The 21,515-nt window shown below is 43.7% G+C and overlaps 1 protein-coding gene across 1 annotated transcript; it reads left to right on the forward strand.

Moving 5' to 3' along the window:
- The first annotated feature begins 1,859 nt into the window (after nt 1-1,859).
- LOC113010735 (zinc finger protein 184-like) lies at nt 1,860-20,246 on the forward strand. The gene is made up of 8 exons (XM_026149937.1): nt 1,860-2,136; nt 2,920-3,141; nt 3,572-4,672; nt 5,736-5,951; nt 7,646-8,246; nt 9,551-9,591; nt 9,637-9,852; nt 16,939-20,246. Exons 1-8 carry the CDS (start codon nt 1,962-1,964, stop codon nt 18,399-18,401), a joined length of 4,035 nt encoding a protein of 1,344 aa, XP_026005722.1. The 5' UTR covers nt 1,860-1,961; the 3' UTR covers nt 18,402-20,246.
- Nucleotides 20,247-21,515: the final 1,269 nt, after the last annotated feature.

Genomic DNA, 21,515 nt, shown 5'->3' on the forward strand with positions numbered 1-21,515 from the left:
CAATCACACAGGAGGGAAGACAAAGAGGGGAAGGGAAGACAGGGCAGGCATGTGAGGAGAAGCAATCGCTCAAATAAAACAGGAAGAGGGACCCAGGACGGCAACGAGAAGCACAACAAACCCAGAACCATCAGAGTTTAACAGCAACACTGCAGTAACCATGAGGAGGAGTTTCATCTGTGTGTTTCCAAGAAGCTTTTGTTTACTAATCAGCAGGAAGCAGAACAAAGGGAGATGATCACAGGATCATTTCTTCCCACAGTTTTCGATGTCTTTGATTATTTCACTGCAGGGGGAAGAAACGAGCACAGATACAGAAGTAAAGTCAGTTACAGTAAAGGTAAAACATCCCCACGGTGCAGACTTCAGAGTCTAATCTGCAACATTTTACTTACTGTCCAGTTACAGATCGCATGTATCACATGACCTCAAATGATTTGTTTGTGAACAACATGACATGAAAGCAAATTAATTCACATTAAGTTCACTCCAGAGCACATCTGCTTATTCAAAGGGCTTAAAGTTGACCTCAAAAGGGCCTCAGCTGCCTGAGTCCAGTAAAAATACCTGTTAAAGCTTCACAAGGTTTTCCTTATTCTTCAGCTGCAGTCACATAAATCTCCTGTTCAAACAAACTGCCCTTTATAATTGAAATGTGTGTTTATATTGCAGACATTTTATAACTGCAGACATGATCATCTAAAACATGAGCACCACACGTGGAGCTTAACTGGCAGCACAGAGGCCAACTGAAGACTGAGCTGTTCAAACACAGCTTATTAAACTACAGGTGGAAACAATCAGGAAAATCACAGGGCAGGAAGTCAAACCAGCACACTGCATGAAAGAAAATCAAACTTCAAAGTCAAACAGGAAATAATCAGAGGAGACTAAACCTAACATGAACGCAGAGCGACCGAGACATAAAAACAGCCCGAGACAGAAGGAGGACGATCAGCAGCACAAAGACAAAGACCTGAACCAACAACCAGGCAGACCTGAAGCAGCTGAAGCTCACAACCACTAAAAGAAGAAGCACGGTTACATTCAGATAATGCAGGCTGCACAAGAAAGTGTGTGTGTGTCTGCATGCCAAGTATCCTTGGGCAAGATACTAACCCCAAGTTGCTCTCTGGTGCATCCATCGGAGTGTGAATGTGTGCGAACGTCGTTAGAAAAGCACTCAGTTTAGAGTCAGTGCTTGTGTGATTGGGTGAATGTGCCATGTTGTAACAGCACTCTGAGCACGCCGGGAGAGTAGAAAAGCTCTATATAAGAATCAGTCCATTTACACAGAACCAAAAACACTGAGATAATCATGGAAACAGTGTAAAAATCAACAAACTCAACATTAACTCAAAATTAAAATTAGAAACAAATTTGGAAAACGTTTTGTTTTTTGGGGTTTTTTCCTAAATACGCCCACTCGACGCCATTTTTCTTGTACATGTACAAACATTTTCTCATAATTTTTCCAAATATTTAAAATTTGCCTTCTTGTTATTTTGCAATTTTCTCCAAAACCTTTATACTGTTAAACTACCAGAAATGTACCATTAGTGGTCATTTTTAAATTAAAATGTATTATTATTATTGTTATTGTTGTTATTTTGTTTGTTTTTGCAGTTTGTTGTTGTGCTTCTTGCCCTTTTTTGTTAATTTTTCTTGCTTCTTAGTTTGTTTTGTTGTAAACTGGTGAAAGTTTTCTTTGAATTTCTTCATTTTTACTTATTATTTATTTTAATCTTCAGTCTCAAACGTCTAAGCAGATCGCAGATCGGCTGTGATCGAGTCCGGCTGTCCAACAGACTCCTGTCTGTAGAGGGCAGCACGACATTTCACAGTCCGCAAGCTGCTGGAAATTCATCAGACGAAGAAGAAAGTCGGCGGAAGTAATCAATGAAAACTGTTGTTGTTGTGTGAGCTGAGTGTGTGAGCTGAGTGTGTGAGCTGCGGCAGCAATGATGCCTTCAGTTCAGTATCTGAGAGAGTTCATCAACGAGCGACTAACTGCTGCTGCTGAACAAATATTCTTGGAGTTTGAAAAAACGATCGTCCAGTACGAGGAAGAGATCGACCGTCAGCGCAGACTGCTGGATATCACCTGGAAACCCCAAATCAAGCTGCACAGGACAGGTGAGTCTGTGACGTGGAGCTCTGTGGGAAAGCTAGAATCATTTCCACGGGCTTCGTGACAGAAACACTGAGGGTAAAAGAACCAGCAGAAGAAACGCGTCACGCTACACAGCAGCGAACGCAAACGGCGTTAACAGATTACTGACGTCACGTTTTTGATCAGTGGTTGTTGATCGATGGTCGTGATAATTTGCATATTAGTGATCATAAAGTGACGTCACGGTTTCAGTCATCGTGCACACGTGCTGTTTGTTTGGAAACCTGCAGTCAGCTGAGACTGAGGAAGTCACCTGATGATGATGAGAAGTTTGTCCCGGTGAACAGAATCAGCCTGTGGGGAGGTCACGGTGGACAGGGCACGCGCACATTTTTTCTCTGATTTCATGAGAACGTTTTTTACTTTTAATGTTCATTCAGTACTTCCGGTGTTTCTGTCACGTGTCCGTCCTGGTAGTTGCAGTAGAGACTGGATGCTGTGTGAAATACAGACACATGAAAATGAATCCAGTGATGCGCTGATCTCATAAATCTGGACTGTATTCACAAAAGAACAGAAAACAAATCGTTTAAAGTGAGAAAAAATGAGCATTTCTTTGTCAGCTTATTTTAAATGTTCACGTTTTAAATGTTCACGTTTAAAGAGTCAAGTCGGATCCACGGTTTCTTCATGGATCTCTGAAGCTTTGGCCAAATAAAAATAATCAGCAGTAGTCGTATGTTTTAATGTGGTGTTTTCAATAAAGCACTCGACCTTTGCTCGCCTTGTGCTTTAAACATGTGCAGACGACCCACAGCAACATGTCAGCAGGGAGGAGGAGGTTCTCCCCGAGCAGCAGCTCTGTGGCCAAGAGGATCCAGAACCTCCACAGATTAAAGAGGAACAGGAGGGAGAGCAGCATGTAGTGAAGGAGGAGAGTGTAGACGTCATCATCTGGAACGAGAGCAGTCCTCAGCAGGAACACGAGGACGTCACCTGCAGCCCACAGATGAAGACACAAAGGACAGGTGTGTAGCATGAAACCATTTCAGTGAACCACAGCCGAGTGTGACTCCTGTGGATCTGAGTCAGGATTCAGTCTCAGCAGAAGAGTCCACGTTTTCATTCAGTGACATGTTACCAGCTGTTCCTCCTGATGCTGCCCGCACATTTATCCAGGCTTGGGATCATTGGGAAGCACAGACAGGCCTGTGTCTCCTCCTGGTCTCAAACCTGTGATCTCTGTCAGTGGAGCCACCGGGCACAAGTCATCCCATTAATGTTCTGAGCCTAATTTATCCCCCGGTGTTTGTACCAGACTTAATAGGACTAAATGCAAACATACCAACAGAATATTAGTTTACCTTCATCTCCTTCTCAGCTTCACTAATCGGTCATTTTTATTTCTTCTATGCAAAAGTGGAAATAATAACTTATTTCTTGTGCACCTTTGTTTAGACGTCCCACAGCAGCATGTCTGTGAGGAGGAGGAGGAGGAGGAGGAGGAGGTTCTCACTGAGCAGCAGCTCTGGAACCAGGAGAGGAGCTCCAGTGTGGACCAGGAGGAACCAGAAGCTCCACAGATTAAAGAGGAAGAGGAGGAGTTCTGTCAGGAGGTGAGCCAGGAGACTGAGACCTTCATGGTGGAAGAAAGTGAGAAAGGAAGCAAGAATGCTGACTCAGGATTAACTGTGAGTTTCGGTTTAAAGCCAAAAATGAGAAATCGCAGACGTCTCGGTGCAGACGACGCTCCGAGCCAGCGTCGCTCTGACACGGCCAGCAAATCTGTAACATGTGACGTTTGTGGAAAAGGCTTCAAGTACAGATCCCGGATGCAAAGACATCAGAGAATCCACACAGGCGAGAAGCCGTATCCCTGTGAGATGTGTGGGAAAGGTTTTTCTCAGAAGGATGCTCTGACTGTGCACATGAGAACACACACAGGTGATAAGCCCTATGTTTGTAACACCTGTGGGAAAAGATGCTTGACCTCATCGACCCTTACCCGGCACGCCGCGGTCCACACGTGCCAGAAGCCCTATTCCTGCAAAACGTGTGGGAAAGGTTTTGCTCAAAAGTCCATTTTGCTGGTCCACACGAGAGTGCACACCGGCGAGAAGCCCTATCTGTGCAACATCTGTGGGAAGAGATTTTTTAAATTGTCAACGTTTAACATGCACATGTTTATCCACGCAGATGAAAAGCCGTATTCTTGCCAAACATGTGGGAAAGGTTTTAATCGAAGAACTGATTTGTACGTCCACAGCAGAATTCACAGAGGTGAGAAACCGTTTTGTTGCCCAACGTGTGGCAAGTCTTTCAATCGGCGCAGTAATTTATTATCCCACACAAAAATCCACACGAGTGAGAAGCCCTATTCCTGCGAAACGTGCGGGAAGTCTTTCAATCGAGGCAGTAATCTGTTACGCCACATGAGGTCTCACACAGGGGAGAAGCCTTATGTTTGTAAGAGCTGTGGGACCAGGTTCGCTGACTCGTCGTCACTTAAAAGGCACAGAGGAGGAGCTGCTGAATGTGGAAGAAAAGCTTCTTTAAAATCCTCCTGAGAAACCACACAGCTGAGAGGCCGTGACTGTATCAGCGTTACTGCACCACGCAGCGGAGACGTCCTCTTGCTGTGCACCATGACATCCGCCACTGAATTAATCGAGTGGCACTAGCAGTGGGAGTGGGCGTGTGTTTTTGAGTCTAAAGATATGTTTTGAGAAAATCTTGGTTATTCAGTCTGTATACCTGTATGTGCTTCCTGTGGTAATGTCAATTTCCACAACAGCCTCTGTGGAATTTTGTCACAACAGTGGGGAAGTGGAGGGGAAGCCACTGGGAGTCTGAAGTTTTCAACAAGCAGCTTCTATAAGTTCTCTTTCCTTCCAGAGTCCGACGAACCTTTTCACCTTTACATTCGTCGCTGTGGCTCACGTGCTCCTGAACTTTAGTGTGGCTGTGCCACGAGCTCATTTGTAGCCCATCAGTTTTCTCCCACTTACAGACCTCTCTCTCTCTATCCACCTGCTCGTCCGTGGAGCGGATATGCAAGTGTTCTCAGCTGAATCATGGGGCGGATGCTGTGTTATTGGACTCGACAGCTCCAGACCACACAGGGTTTAAACCAGACGGCAGAAAGATTAAACGCATTTTCATCAGGTGTATAAATATCAGGTGTTTTTCAGCATGGTACCCTACAGATGAAGAGAATAAAGAACAAATATGAAAATGTGTCTTTGTTGTTTTTACTGCTACTTTGTGCAATAATGCATTTTTCAAATAATTTCTTTGCTTCGTGGATGGATGTACTTTATAAAAACAAAGCTTATCTGATGAGTAAAGTGTGAAGTGTAAAGCTTTTATTAAATAACTCGGAAAAACAAAAATGATTTCTTCTGCGGGTTTATTTGGTTTAGCTTTAAAACTTTGGATGATTCTGACTCATGAAGCAAGTTTTTCATCTTAATCCTGCAACCTGCCACAAATCTCTCCATTTTAGACATTTTACATTTGCTTTTCGTCTGTACAGGGCTTTTATTATGAAACTCTGGAACACGAGTAAGCCCTTTGGGCGCATGCGTAGAAGAAGCAGGTTTGCAGCAGCGGCTCTCCTGAGGCGCGGACCGAGCCGGAGCACGGTGTAGTATTCCCCCGCTCAGTACTCGGGTTACTGCAGTAGTCATGTGTACTCTTGAGTATCTGAAGGACTTTATCCAGCGGAGGCTGACGGCAGCCGCGGAGGAAATCTTCAGCGAGGTGGAGAAAACCTTCGTGCAGTACGAGGAGGAGCTCGACCGTCACCGGCAGCTGCAGCGGAAGCTGCTCCTCACAGGTGTGTAAAACCTGCACGTGCCGGAAATCCAGCCAGCGGTGCTGCGTTCGAGGTCAAACTGGGAGTCGGAATTTTATTATGAAACGTAGCCCACGAGCCCACATCCAAGATGGCGGCAGTGAACGTAAACTGTGGTAAAACTTGGAATGTGTGCAGCACAGCTGTGTACCCGTGACTCACTGGCTGTGTCCCAATTCAGGGTCTGCAGCCTCAACGATCCTCAAGGGCCGCGTGCTCAAAGGCCGCTAAGGCCGGAAGTGCGAGGCTTGTGAAGTGGGACGGTCTAGCCTCCGTTGCGCTGCCCAGGTTGCCTAGCAACCATGATACTAACAGCTGGAAACGTGTCATACAGCTGTGTTTGACAGAAATGAAGGAGAAAATCTTTTGTGCATTTGTTTGTTTCTACATGAGCTTTGATCATTCTCTGTGAGATTAAGCTCAGCTATTGGACGGCGTATATTTCAAAGTAAAGGCTTTAAAACCAAGTTAGTACAAACGTCACTAATGTCACATGACTTTGCCGACATGTGGCCAACAGCAATGTTTAATGTTCTTCGTTATTAAATATTTGCACATAAATAAGTGACATAATATTCACTACTTAAAGTTTACTCTTCTTTTTTTTCGGCAAAATTATCCACCCCCACCGCCGCGCTATGCATTCTGGGATATGTTGGGCCACGAAGTCTACACCGCCACATCCTTAAAATTCAGGGAAATGAAGGACGCATTTGAGGGCCGCATTTCGAGCAGCCTTTGAATTGGGACAGCCTTCGGCGCGCCGCTGTGACGTAATCGGCCTTAAAATGCGGCCTTTAAGGCTGCAGACCCTGGATTGGGATACAGCCACTGACCTGCTCCACCCATGAATGTGCTGCACAGGTGCCAGAAACTGTCTGATGAGCTGAGCTCAGCAACAACAGGGAGGCTGCGCATCAGCTCACCTGAACACACCTGGCTGATGCACGAGCTCTGGAGCCGATCGGTGGTTGGCTGGATCCGCTTTATTCCAAACATGTAAACAATATACCGAAGTTCATTTAGCAAAGACAAACAAACAGCTTTACAAAATAACATACAAGGAAAGGAGTGGGAAGAAGTGCGCATGTCCCGCCCCTTCACCACAGTTATCGGTCAATATTCAATCAGCGTCCTTGTTGATATAATCTGCAGTCATAATGATAACGAACATATTTCTAACATAATATACACACCACATAACATCACTTTGTTTTTGCCTCCACACAACAAAACCGACTCCTCCAGTTATGAGAAGTTAGTTGTAGAATCCAATAAGCAGGAATGAAACTCTGTCCACGGCCTGCTGGGAGACAGAGCTGTCAGATCATCAGCCTTTGTTTCCTCCTCACCTTCTGCAGGGAGGGCACGTCTGCTGAGACCCCTCTGACCCAGGCTTGGATGAGTCAGAGGAACTTAATGGATGGCTGGATTTGTTATACACCTATAAAGCTGAAACTTCTCCCCAACAGGAAATCTTTGTTTTTAGTTATGAACCTCTTGAAGCCATTCTTTCTTTTTTTATGTCTCATATTTAAAAACTGGAAGTTAAATCTGATGCTCCTGACCTTTGCGTGTGTGTGAGTGAACCACAGAGTTCACTAACCCTCACCAGGATCTCTGTGGGTTTTACTATCATCATACTGTTAACTTATTTCTTGTGCAACTTTGTTTAGATGTCCCACAGCAGCCTGTAGGTAAGGAGGAGGAGGTTCTCCCTGAGCAGCAGCTCTGGAACCAGGAGAGGAGCTCCAGTGTGGAGCAGGAGGAACCAGAAGCTCCACAGATTAAAGAGGAAGAGGAGGAACTGTGCAGCAGTCAGGAGGGAGAGCAGCTGGGACTGAAGGAGGAGACGGATACCTTCATGGTGACTGTTGCTGAGGAAGGAGAGCACAGTGAACCAGACATGGAGCAGCTCTTCTCTCGGGGGCCTGATGCCTTCATGGTGACTGCCACATATGAGGAAAGTGAGGAAGGAAGGAAGCAGTTTTGTTGCCCAACGTGCGGCAAGTCTTTCAATCGGCGCAGTAATTTATTATCCCACACAAAAATCCACACGAGTGAGAAGCCCTATTCCTGCGAAACGTGCGGGAAGTCTTTCAATCGAGGCAGTAATCTGTTACGCCACATGAGGTCTCACACAGGGGAGAAGCCTTATGTTTGCAAGAGCTGTGGGACCAGGTTCTCTGAGTTCTCATCACTTAAAAGGCACAAAGCACATTTTGCACAGAGCTGCAATATGTGGAAGAAAAGTTACAGCATGTCCTTAAAATCCACGTGAGAACCACGCAGCTGAGACGTGGTCGTCCTGAAGCACCGATGGGCAGAAAACGTGTGGACACATCGACTGGACCGCGCTGCAGCAGCAGCCTCGTGTGAAACGAGTCTGTTACTATCTGTTTTCAGTCTGAGGGAAACAGCACCAACAGTTCAAGGCAGAAAAACGTGAATCTTTCATGTTTTCATGAAGTCTCGGTGGCTCGGTGTGAGCCCCGTCTTTTAGCCTGTTTGTTTCTCTTTAGTTCTCCGAGCGGGATCACCGACATCTGTCACTGAGTTAGAGTTAGTGTTCTGGGAAATAAATGAGTGTAAAGACTGAGCAGTGCGAGCGGCTCATGTGTTTGGACGTTTTCTTGGTCTGTGTGTAAATAACAACATTAGAATCCAGCAGAAACACTGAGGTGTTTTTAAAAAGCTCAAGTTTCTCTTCCCTTAACCTAAAGGAGCCCACCTCTCCCCCAGACCTCCCTCTCTCACCCAGACCTCCCTCTCTCACTTCGACCTCCCTCTCTCACCCCGACCTCCCTCTCTCACCCAGTCCTTCTCTGCTGGAGAATCCCAGCAGATTCAATCCATCCAGCTCTCAGAGAAACTGGAACAAAAGCTCCATCTCAGTCTCTACAGGCTTCAGTTAGCATGTCAAAGGTTAAAGTTCATGACATCACAATTGCAGGAGAAAGCCTCCTCTCTATAGAAAGAGCACGCAGCACAACTCAGGTCTGCGACGGCACAGGCCGAGTCCACAGCTGAACCCAGCAGAAGAGCTGTGGTGGAAGTGGAACGAGTGACACGACGCTGTGAAGAAGAGCGAGCTCCAGACAACTTTACACATCTGTAACTTTATACTCCTGTAAGTGTCCTTTACAGTCACATTTTTACTGAGGTGACATACTTTAATACATATTCTGAATTTTGATATTTGAGAATAATTTATTTGTGATTATTTCATGAAATTTATTGTGAAGGTTTGTGTGGAAAATAAAGGAGTGAACAAAGTGGTTTGACTCTTGTGTCCTGGGTGCGCTCCTTTTAAATATAAATAACATGAGAACTGTAAGGAGTTCAAATGGACACTACACTTATATTAAACTTTTATGTATTTAATGTGTGTTGAGACTCCAGTCGGGTACATCCTTCCTCTTTCTTGTGGTGACCTACAAATAAAAGAAATACACAAGAACAAACATGAAAATATGGTTCTTTATTTATTATTATTTTGTGCAGAAATCCTCATTTTTCCTTTTTTCGATTTTCTTCTGTGTCTCTGTGACATTTCACTAAGTTGCTTTTCGTCTGTACAGGGCTTTTATTGTGAAACTCCGGGAGAGGAAGAACCCTTTGGGCGCATGCGTAGAAGAAGCAGGTTTGCAGCAGCGGCTCTCCTGAGGCGCGGACCGAGCCGGAGCACGGTGTAGTATTCCCCCGCTCAGTACTCGGGTTACTGCAGTAGTCATGTGTACTCTTGAGTATCTGAAGGACTTTATCCAGCGGAGGCTGACGGCAGCCGCGGAGGAAATCTTCAGCGAGGTGGAGAAAACCTTCGTGCAGTACGAGGAGGAGCTCGACCGTCACCGGCGGCTGCAGCGGAAGCTGCTCCTCACAGGTGTGTAAAACCTGCACGTGCCGAAAAGCTAGCGAGGAGTTGTGCCACAGCGGTCTTGCACGCGGGTGTCCGCGCGGACAGCCTGAGCCAACATGGCCGAGAGTCACGGGGTCACTTCCGGCGTCATCCTCAGCTTTCGCCCCCCTTTGGTGTCAAACCTGCGCCTCTGGGCTATGCGTTGGCTGTACTGATGTAAGTTTGCCTGCTGTCAGTGGTTTACTTTAAGGGTCCACGAAGCTGTGAAATGTAAACGGCTTCACTGAGCTCGATTCTTCAGTTTGAGGGTAAATCTCTGAACACGGAGCTCGTGAAGGATGTCGCGAGTCTGACAGCAGGTTGGGAGGTCAGTAGAAACCAGACCTGTCCTGGTGTAACAGCGTCTCAGACACGAGGCACATCCGGCTCTTTAAGAATCTAAAAGCTGGATGATGTCACACATTAAAGCTGAAAGTTGTTCCTGTTACTATTATATCCAAACTGTGTGACGCTGTTCTCGCTCATTGTCGCTCTGATATCATATCAGTGTAATGCAGTGACTGTTACAGAGGAGAAAACCATCTTCCACGTCGAACAAGATAAACCAGATTAGAACATGCTGCTGTTTTATTCTGATAAGTATGCTGACAGCACGCTGCACTCCTCCCTGCCTGAACCTGAAATGTGTTACTTAAAATATAAAACTAATAAACTACCAGTTAAAGTATTTACTGTTGGCCAATCAAAAGTCAAAGGAATCATTCTGTTTCCTTATCTGCGTTTCATGGATCGATATCGGTGCTGCATCATGTCTGTGCCATCACATGTTTGTATTAAAGCAGTGTGAGAATGGTACTAATGGAAGATGACGGTGATGTGGTATCTGAACAGCTGGTGGAGCCTCCACTTGTCTAAAATTGTGGCTTTAAAGTCAGAAAGCGATTTGAGGTCACATGTTTGCTCCTGATTCGTGTCAGCGAATGTTTCTATTCGTCCTCTCACTGACACAGAGATGCAGAACAGTAATAGTCACCTGAGACGATTTCCCAGCAGCGTTACACCAGCGGCAGGCTGAGCTGCCGATGCCGGCAGGATGGATCCATGTTTCCATGGTTGCTCTGACCTCGAGACTGATCATACCCGGAAACGTTTTTCCTTCTTGTGTTTTAGTTTTAGTGAGACTGAAAACTGTAGCCTCGGTGTCTTGTCCGTTCTGACAGCGGTGGTACCCGCTGTGGTCTTCTGCTTCAGGCTTTAGCATGCCGCCCATTCAGAGATGCTCTTCTGATCACTTTGGATGTGACGAGCAGCGATTTTAGTTACTGCTGTCGTCCTGTCTCAGAGTTCTGCCGTTCTCCTCTGACACAAAGAAGGTACTTCCTCTCAGAGAACTGCTGCTCTCCGGATAGTTTCTCTTTTTCAGACCTCCTTTGTAGGGCTGGGCCGTATCATACCATTCACGGTAACACCGGTATAATGTTAGGCAATGATAAGAAAATGAAATATTGTGATAGAATATGAGGAAAAGGCGCATGTGCAGTGTTTTCATAAACACATGGCAGAAAAAGCATGGCGGTGACGGAGAATGAGAAGAGTGAAAGCAGATCGCTGAATGAAACGGATGAACCAGAACTGGTTTGTAAAAATGCTGCAACTTCAGTGGTGGAGCTGGTTTAGCTTTCGTCCGGCACTCAAAAGTCTGTCAAAAAATGTTTCAGTACGACTTTGCTAAGCTGCGAAGCTGCACCGCTTGATGGACTGTCGGAGCATTACGGCTATCGTAGGCTGAGCCTCGCGGAGTGATGCGTACCGTGCTTCAACATGACGTTACCGTATTGTTTGTGTATAAGGACCCAAAATGGCAGCTGTTAAGAGACGTGCGCATGAAGCGGATTTTAAACTCAAGGCTATCGGTCATGCAGTAGAACATGGGAACAGAGCAGCTGTGAGAGAAGTCAGCATTATGAGTCAATGGTACAAAAGTGAAGAATGAGTTGAGTCAAGTTAGACGTATCTGACTGTTTTTTACTGCAGTTCCATGTTTCAAAGCTCCTCTTTTTACCTTTGGTGGTTATTATACATGGTTATGCTCAGCATATGTCAGCCCATTTGCCTTTTGGTTAAACTGTCAGCAAGGAATTTGCATTTGCACTGTTAAAATGTTATATATACACATAAAAACAGCTGCTTGTTTACGTGAAAATACATTCATGGGGTTTTTTTGCACTAGTAAAGTTGTGGAGTTGTACAGTATTTTGTCTCGCATCAATTATATCGTCCGTTATATCGTTATCGCAAATTTTCAAATGTACATCGTTGTAAGTATTTTTGGTCATATCGCCCTGCTCTACTTCTTTGTAAACTCTGAGATGTCTGTGTGGGAAAAACCAGCCAATCAGCAGTTTCTGAAATAGGACACTAAAAGTTTCTTAAATCACTTTTCTTCCTCAATTTTCTGATGCTCAGTTTGACCCCCGGCTGATTGTCGTCACCATCTCTACATGCATAAATACACTGAGCTGCTGCCATGTCATTGGCTGATTAGAGATTAGTGTTAATGAGTGAGTGTAGACCACAGCTTGGTACATCTCTTATTGTTTGATATTCATGAGCTGTGGGCAGAAACTGAGTGAGTGAGATCACAGATGAAGGCGGAGAAAACAAGCGTCGTCCAAACGGTGTCTGGACTCTGCGTCAGAGGGAGGGTGAGGAGCTTGGTTATTCAGGAGCGTCTCAGAGCTCCTCAAGGAGCAAGTTGAGATATTCGGGCATCTGGCCAGGATGGCTCCTGGGTGAGGTGTTCCAGGCATGTCCTACCAGGAGAAGCCTCCAGGGCAGACTTGGGGCACACTGGAGAGATTACGTCTCAGATGGCTTGGAATGAGTTGGAGAAGCTGGCTGGGAAGAGGGAGGCCCCCGTGATCCGGAGCCTGGTCAGGAAATAGGTGGAACCAGTAATAGGTGTTTGAGTTTCAGTAGAGATCTGTAAGCAGTGACTAGGGCTGAACGATATATCGCATTTGCGATAATATCGCGACATGATCAAGTGCAATTTTCTAACCGCAAAGGCTGCGATTATACTGCGATTATATTATACAATTCATGGGCTGCATCCTCCTGAGGCCGCATTTGTAGACCGATTACGTCACAGCGACGCGCCGAAGGCTGTCCAAATTACTACCATATCCCAGAATTCATAGCGCGGCCCAGCCAAACTCCAGTTTCCAGCAATGGCGGCCGCTACTAAGTTTTAAAATTACTCATACTAATCTTTCTGGGTCACAAAATAAACTTTTAACATATTTTCAGGCGAGAAAGTAGTTGTGTAAACATCAAATATCTGCTCGGTTTATCAAGATATCCCATATTTGCAAAAGTGCTTCGACGTTTTCAGAGGCGTCTGCTACCCACCAGCTCGACAGCTAGCCGGGAGCTCGAGGGTTACTGATGCGGCCGAGAACGGCACAACTCCCGGCACATCATTTTCAGATCACCGCGGAGTTTCGCTGCTCGGGTTAAACGTAATATATAAGTCACTTAGACAACCTAAAAATGTTATTGTTGGGCTTTTTTCAGTGTTTTGTTTGTTCGTGAGTAAATCGGTTTGGCTGAGATTAAAGTTATTAGATTAGATAAAATAAAACTTTATTAATCCCCCGGGTGGGTTCCTCCTTGGTTTTCACACAGCTGACTAAACGTCAAACAGAAAACTTATTAAACAGAAGTATGAGACAGTCGAGAATTTACACCAGTGTCTGGTTATATTTTAGATAGCAAGAAGCAGACGGCCGAGTTTATTAAACTCCACCGAGACAGCGGTGACGCTAATCAGAACTAGACCGTCCAATTTCACGCCTTTAAACTTTAAAGGCGTGTTTGTGTGTGTGTTTATATAATTGCTATTATGTTTGCACTTTATGTGTAATGTTACTGACTGCAGAGATCAGTAAGATGTGTGTATTTTTTATTTATTAGTTTTATTTATTTAATATTATTTTTTAATTGAATGACTGTCTAGTAGTTCACAGATGTCGAAAAACTGAGTGTGGTAAAGCCACTGATTTTGTTTATGTATATTTCTGCAATCTGCACATTGTACTGACTTTCATTTTAATGTTTACACCAGGGTTCCTTGTCAGCACTTTATGCTCAGATGTTTGTAAGCTAAAAATAAACTATTGTGTATGTTCAAATATACTGTTGTGATTGAAGAAGTTAAATAAAAATGTCAGTCATCAATTCATGCATCACCTCATGTCATCATAACAGAGGTCTGTCTTCCAGGAAAGAACAGTTTAAAATTAATGTAATATAGTATTGGCCATACTATATGATGTATTGCTTGTCTTTGTTTAATAATACAGAAAACAAAGACCTTAAAAAATAATCGCATATCGCATCGCAATCGCAATATTGGGGCAAAAAATCGCAATTAGATTATTTTCCATAATCGTTCAGCCCTAGCAGTGACAGGAAAAATTCCCCCAGGTATTAAAATGCTAATTTCCAGGTTAATATTTGTTATTCTGAGGGCCTGAAGGGCTTTAAAAGTAAAAGGAATTTTGCATCACTGCCCCCTTGTGGCGAGAGTAGTTATTTAAAACCAAAAACCTCCAGTGGTGATTGTAGAGTCTGTTGGGCCCCCAGGCAAAAATTCGTATTTATTCATTATTTATAAAAACAAACAAAACATAAATAATCATTTAAATAATAAGCAAGTTCAATTTTAATTTTCCTAAGAAGTTTCCTGTCTTGGTTGATGGCAAACGGATCCTCTGAACATCTGTAATTAACACAAAGTCTCTTTATATGTAGCTACTTAAAAACATCAAAGGTGCTGATATTGATATGAGTTATATGACTAAACCTAGAACATAAGACACACACAGCTGTACCTCAGCGTCAGACCTAGAATGAGCCTGGCAAACAGAAATGTGGCTCTGCAACAAATTTTATTGGAAAAATATTTTCACTGTGAGCAGCAGCAACTTCCCATCTCAATGAGAATGACTTGAAAGAGGAATACAGTGGCTATCCTGTGATGTACAGGTCCTTCTCAAAAAATTAGCATATTGTGATAAAGTTCCTTATTTTCTGTAATGTACTGATAAACATTAGACTTTCATATATTTTAGATTCATTACACACAACTGAAGTAGTTCAAGCCTTTCATTGTTTTAATATTGATGGTTTTGGCATACAGCTCATGAAAACCCAAAAGTCCTATCTCAAAAAATTAGCATATTTCACCCGACCAATAAAAGAAAAGTGTTTTTAATACAAAAAAAGTCAACCTTCAAATAATTATGTTCAGTTATACACTCAATACTTGGTCGGGAATCCTTTTGCAGAGATGACTGCTTCAATGCGGCGCGGCGTGGCATGGAGGCAACCAGCCTGTGGCACTGCTGAGGTGTTATGGAGGCCCAGGATGCTTCGATAGCGGCCTTAAGCTCATCCAGAGTGTCGGGACTTGCTGGAATCGGTCCTTCTCCACAATCTTCCTCAGGGTCACCTCTTCTCGTTGTGCAGCCTTTTCTGCCACACTTTTTCCTTCCCACAGACTTCCCACTGAGGTGCCTTGATACAGCACTCTAGGAACAGCAATTTCTTTCTGTGTCTTACCCTCTTGCTTGAGGGTGTCAATGATGGCCTTCTGGACAGCAGTCAGGTCGGCAGTCTTACCCATGATTGCGGTTTTGAGTAATGAACCAGGCTGGGAGTTTTTAAAAGCCTCAGGGATCTTTTGCAGGTGTTTAGAGTTTGTTTGTTGATTCAGGTGATTAGGTTAATAGCTCGTTTAGAGAACCTTTTCATGATATGCTCATTTTTTGAGATAGGAATTTTGGGTTTTCATGAGCTGTATACCAGAATCATCAATATTAAAATGATGAAAGGCTTGAACTACTTCAGTTGTGTGTAATGAATCTAAAATATATGAAAGTCTAATGTTTATCAGTACATTACAAAAAATAATGAACTTTATCACAATATGCTAATTTTTTGAGAAGGACCTGCACATATGGTCCGTGTAGGGCAAAAGTTTTGGGCGTGAAATAAAGAGAAAGACATTTCTTCCACTTTGTTCTCCAGACTCAGTTTTTAGAGCAGGTGATGACATCATCCAGTGGCAACAAAATTCCTTGAAAAGTCAAATTCTAGATAAAAATTGGTGCCCCTTTTTTTTTTTCAGACACTCTCAAATTCAAATGAATCGGGAAAAATTCTGTTTTTTGGATTTTGTGAAAATCATGTGACGAATCACCACCGAAAGTCATAGCACACTATTCCCCATCAAGCCTCACACAATAATATAACAGGCTGCGAGGCGTTTTGCTTCAAAATTTAGAAGTGAGCTGTTGCATCAGCACAATTAATTAACTTGGAGATTCGGATCTGGAATTGATATGTCACTGTGAGATGATGGTTTTATTAGAGAGGACGTCTCACTGTAAGGGAGAACTTCAGAAATGCTGGTTTTGGCCTTCCACCGAAGAAAACTCACCAGATTTCTGATAAAAACATTGTTGCACAGTTTGGTAAAATAAGGTGTGGTGGGACGTGGTCTGCGGTGCCGTGCAGGGAGGGCAGACGCACCTGCACGGCACCCGTAATCACGCCCGCCGGGTTAAAACACGGGGACTCAGGTGTGTGTGGTTGTTGTTGTGGTGAGTGTGAATAAAAATGGCTCAAAATGATATTCCGTGGTCCCGCCGTTCCTTATTCTCACCACCACAAAGGTTTCGCTTACTGATGCTTAAAATACATTGTTGTTTGTCCTATGGACAAAAATGACAGGAAACAAACGGGCATCTATGAGTAAAGTGACAGAGTGTTTGCCTGTAAGCAATAGTGATGACTAACTGCACGTTGAATTTATGGCAGTGTAACAGACTCATGCTGCTTCAGCCTTTTTCTCTCCAAAAGATCAGCGAGATAAAACACTCCTCTCTGATGGTTTATGCTCTGTAATGAAGTTAGGAAGTGAGCTAACGTTTGATCTGCCGTTAGCCGCTTTGAGGTCTGCTCTGACTGAAAATGTGTCGCCCAAATTATTTGGCACACTTCAGATTTCATTTGTGTAGTAACGTATTGCCTTTGTTCCTCCAGACCTCCCACAGCAACGTGAAAATGGAGAGGAGGAGATTCTTACTGACCAGGAGAGACCCTCAGGTGTGGACCAGGATGAACCACAGCAACCACGGATTAAAGAGGAACAGGAGGAACTCTGCACCAGTCAGGAGAACCCCCAACCTCCACAGATAAAAGAGGAGGAGGAAGAAGTTAGCACCAGTCCAGAGGACCCAGAATCTTCACAGATTAAAGAAGAAGGGAAGGAACCCTGCACCAGTCAGGATGGAGAGCAGGTCGTGCTGAAGGAGGAGACTGATACCTTTACGGTGACTCCTGTTCACGAGGAAGATGGCTGCAGTGAAGCAGGACCAAACAATGTTCTGCTCTCTCCTCTGAGCCCTCCTGACACTGAGAATGGGAAGAAGTACTATCGTATTTACACAATGAAATATCTTGAAAGAATTCAGACAGTTGACAAAAGATACTGTTGCAAAATATGTGGGAAAGGTTTCGCTCACAGGTGTAATTTGGTGGACCACATGAGAATTCACACTGGTGAAAAGCCATACACATGTGAAACATGCGGGAAAAGTTTCAACAGAGTTGGTAATTTTAATGCCCACATGAGAAACCACACGGGTAAGAAGCCCTATGCTTGTGAAACGTGTGGGAAAGGTTTTAATCATCGATGCAATTTGGTGGACCACGTGAGAATTCACACAGGAGAGAAACCATACACATGTGAAACATGTGGGAAAAGTTTCAATCGAGTTGGTAATTTTAATGCCCACATGAGAACTCATGCAAGTAAGAAGATGTTTTCTTGTGAAACCTGCGGGAAAGGTTTCAATAGAAGGGGCCACTTTAATGCCCACCTGAAAACGCACACAGGTGAGAAACCTTATCCCTGTTACACGTGTGGGAAAACATTTATAAATGCATCAAGGCTCAAATTTCACATGATAATTCACACCGGTAAGAAACCCTATTCTTGTGAAACATGTGGGAAGCGTTTCATTCGAAAAGTGCACTTAACCACCCACGTGAGAATTCACACAGGTGAGAAACCTTATCCCTGCGAGGTATGTGAGAAAAGATTTATTGACGCGTCAACGTTGAAGTGTCACATGAGAACTCACACAGGTGAAAAACCGTATGTTTGTAACATCTGTGGGAAAGCATTTTCTGTCTTATCGACCTTTAAAAGTCACACCTCGGTTCATACAGGTGAGAAACCGTATTCCTGTGAAATATGTGGGAAAACATTCAGTCGCAGTGGTCACTTGACTGTACACGTAAGAACTCACACGGGTGAGAAGCCATACTCGTGTAAAACATGTGACAAAACTTTCAGTCAAAGGCATCATTTGACTTCCCACATGAGATCTCACACAGGTGAGAAGCGGTATTCTTGCCAAATGTGTGAGAAAAGCTTTGTTCAAAGCAGTCATTTGTGGCGCCACATGCGAACTCACACAGGCGAGACATCGTCGTCCTGAAACATCTCTGTGGGATTATCTTCAAGTGACGCTTAGGAAAATAAGAGGTTAACAGAGGAACTTTCAGATCTCAGAGCTCTGTAGTTTATTGCATGTGACAAAGTACTCGATGGATCAAATGAATCATGATTTGATCTTTCAGAGCCGACAGTGAGGCTGTCAGATTTGTCCGGTCTGTAAGTTTTGATTTTTACAGAAACACGTTGCATATTTTGAAAAATGCTGCCTTTCGTCTCCTGTTTTGTTCACTTTTGTGCTGTTCTCATGATGTAAACATGAGAAAAAAAAGTTAATGTTACAACATGTTAAGGCTTTTACTTTTTCTTATCTCTCTTCTTTTTCTCGTCACCCCCCCATGGCAGTTGTGCAGGCTACCCCTCGCTGGGCCTGGTCCTGTTGGAGGTTTCTTCCTGTTAGAAGGGAGTTCTTCCTCCCCACAGTGCTCCATGTGTCTGATTGGTTCTCTTCAAGAGTGTAGTTAAGGCTACTGTTATAGAGATAATCATAGTCACAATTACTTAGATCATTATTGGCCAGTTATTGAACTTAAAATGTCTTTTTACTGACTGTATACACACACACACACACACACACACAACCCTTATAGTTAAAATAAAAAGTGGTTTAATCCTAATAATTTTTTTCATCATTGAAAGCAAAAATCTGCAGACCTCATTCTGGGATGTGAACCTTACCCATAAAGCTCTTTGAGATGACTGTTCTTGTGAACTTGGCAGTGTTGGAAGGTTACTTTTAGAATGTATTCCACTACAGATTACATAATACATGCCCCAAAATGTAGTTTGTAACATATTTCATTAAATTACTTAATGTCAGTAACATGTTCTGAATACTTTAGATTACTTGATATATTGTCATGGTTTTTACAACTACATGGATGTACTGTGTGATTTGTTACTATTACTGAAGGCTACTTGCCACTGAGCTAATATTGTTAGCTGGCGTTAGCTGAGGTTAGTTCATAGACTGCTTTAGGAACTGCACATGATTATTTGCACCTAGCAGGCTGTTAATGCTTTCCACCAAGTTTAGCAGTCTGCACTCTAATAGTAATAAATCACACAGCAGTAGTAAAATCGAAGATACTGAAGTGGCACATAACCCAGGTAGCTACCACAACTAAAACAAGGTAGCTGCAGTCGGCTAATGTTAGTTTTAAAAAAGAGCTTACTTCCAGATGTTTCTTTACGTTGGAGTCTTTTGACGCTGAGAGCAGCTTGGTTGCTGACAAACAGTTTTCATCCCTTTCTTCTTTAAATATGAAGTATTGTTGGAAATTCCAAGTAATAAATGTATTCCTACCTGTGCACTGTTGGTTCTGTTGTGCTGGCTCCAGGTCCATTGTGTAACTGATGCCACCAACATTAACAGGACGCTTGCTTCAGAGCCTTTATTGTGTGTTTGTTTGGGTTTCTGACAATGCGTTTAAAAATTAGAGAGGGGACAGCCGAACATATGAAACATATGTATGTATCGTATGTAATTATCACCTTTTTAAACGGTAACTGTAACAGAATACAGTTACTCACATTTTTGTATTTTAAATGTCTTCCATTACTCCCCAACACTGGAACTTGCTCTATTGATAAAACTGGCTTGAGCTGAGCAGAGGTTCCATCTTACTTTGTCTTTGTTTGCATGTTTATGCGTCACGTTTCTCTTTCTTTGTGCGGCTGGATTTACAGGAAGTGTTCCAGCTCCCGCACCATTAGTGTAGTGTCTAATATTACAATAGTTTTCTCATTATTTTAAGTATATGTTTCCAAAGAGTCTTTTTTTTTTTTTTTTACATCAGTGTTTCTCCATGAAAACACTTCCTGAGTTTGGTCAGTTTTAGTAGAATTTTCTTTTGCTTAGTTTATATTTTCGTCTATTTTATGATTACAGTCTTTTCACTGTTTCACTCACGGCTGTAAATGAACCTGTAGAAATAAAATTCCTTTTGTCAAAGAAACCTGATAACATTTCTTTCACTGCTCCTTAGAGTGTGTGTGTGTGTGTGTGTGTGTGTGTGGGGGGGGGTAATATGGGTGTCATCAGACCAGCTAAACTTCCTGCAGTGGCTCATCCAGCGATGAGAGCTGATGATGGTCGGGTCTCGGGCTACCACCCAGTTTTCAGATGAAGAGTTTCCAAAGGGAGCGCATCAGGTGAGAAGTGCGAGGACCATGAGGCATCCATCAGTCATCCCAGAGCTGCGATCTGAAGCCACGCAACGACTACAGACCGTTGGTCAAATTCATGACTGAAGCAGCAGCAGGTGTACGAGTGCAGAGTTAAACCGCTCTCAAGTCTCAGGTGAGTAAAGCAAATAACTACCAATGGAAGTGAAGGATATCGCCTGCTGACCTATCAGGGAGTCGTAAATGCATTTTAGCTGAGGTCACCAATAGGCGGGCTGCGGCCCGGATGATTACTAGATTCTAGACTAATTTTAATCTGCCTCACCGGCGTGAAAGTGCTGCGAGCGCACCAACGTGTTTATGAAGATGTCTCTGAAGGTGAGGCTTCTCCACCTCACAGCTCTACCCAGGCCGTACGCCGCCACCTCGTGAGCTCAGAGATCTCGGGTCCCTGTTGCTGCTTCCACATGGGAAACTGGAAAAACCTGACGTCATTTCCCTGGGGGTCCCCTTCTGGTCAAGTGTGCGGTTGTGACAGTTTATAATGCAGCAGGCCACCATGGCGACCACTTTATGTCCCATAATGCACTATGTTATGACAGTCCAAGAAAAACCAGGAGTGGAAGGAGGAGCAAACACCTGATGAGTCCGTGGGTGGATTTTCTCTCAGATGTGGACACAGTTCCACAAACAGGTTTGGCCTCAGCCCACACACACACACACACACACACAGACACACAGGCTTCTCATCCAGAGAACATGTCACCTGAGGGGCTTAAAATAAAGAGCTGCCTCACAGACACTTCCTCCCAGCACAGATGTTCTGGTCCTCTCCTGATGGGAAGCATTTCTGGGATTTCCAGCTGAGGTATTCAGAATTTTCTGGACTGCTGTGGAAAAACTTTTGTTTCAGCCCATTCAGGTCTGAACTCTGACAAATCTGAGTGTTAAAAACAATGTTTTTAATATT

Source organism: Astatotilapia calliptera, chromosome 18 (assembly GCF_900246225.1).
Source record: "Astatotilapia calliptera chromosome 18, fAstCal1.2, whole genome shotgun sequence".
Taxonomy (NCBI): domain Eukaryota; kingdom Metazoa; phylum Chordata; class Actinopteri; order Cichliformes; family Cichlidae; genus Astatotilapia; species Astatotilapia calliptera.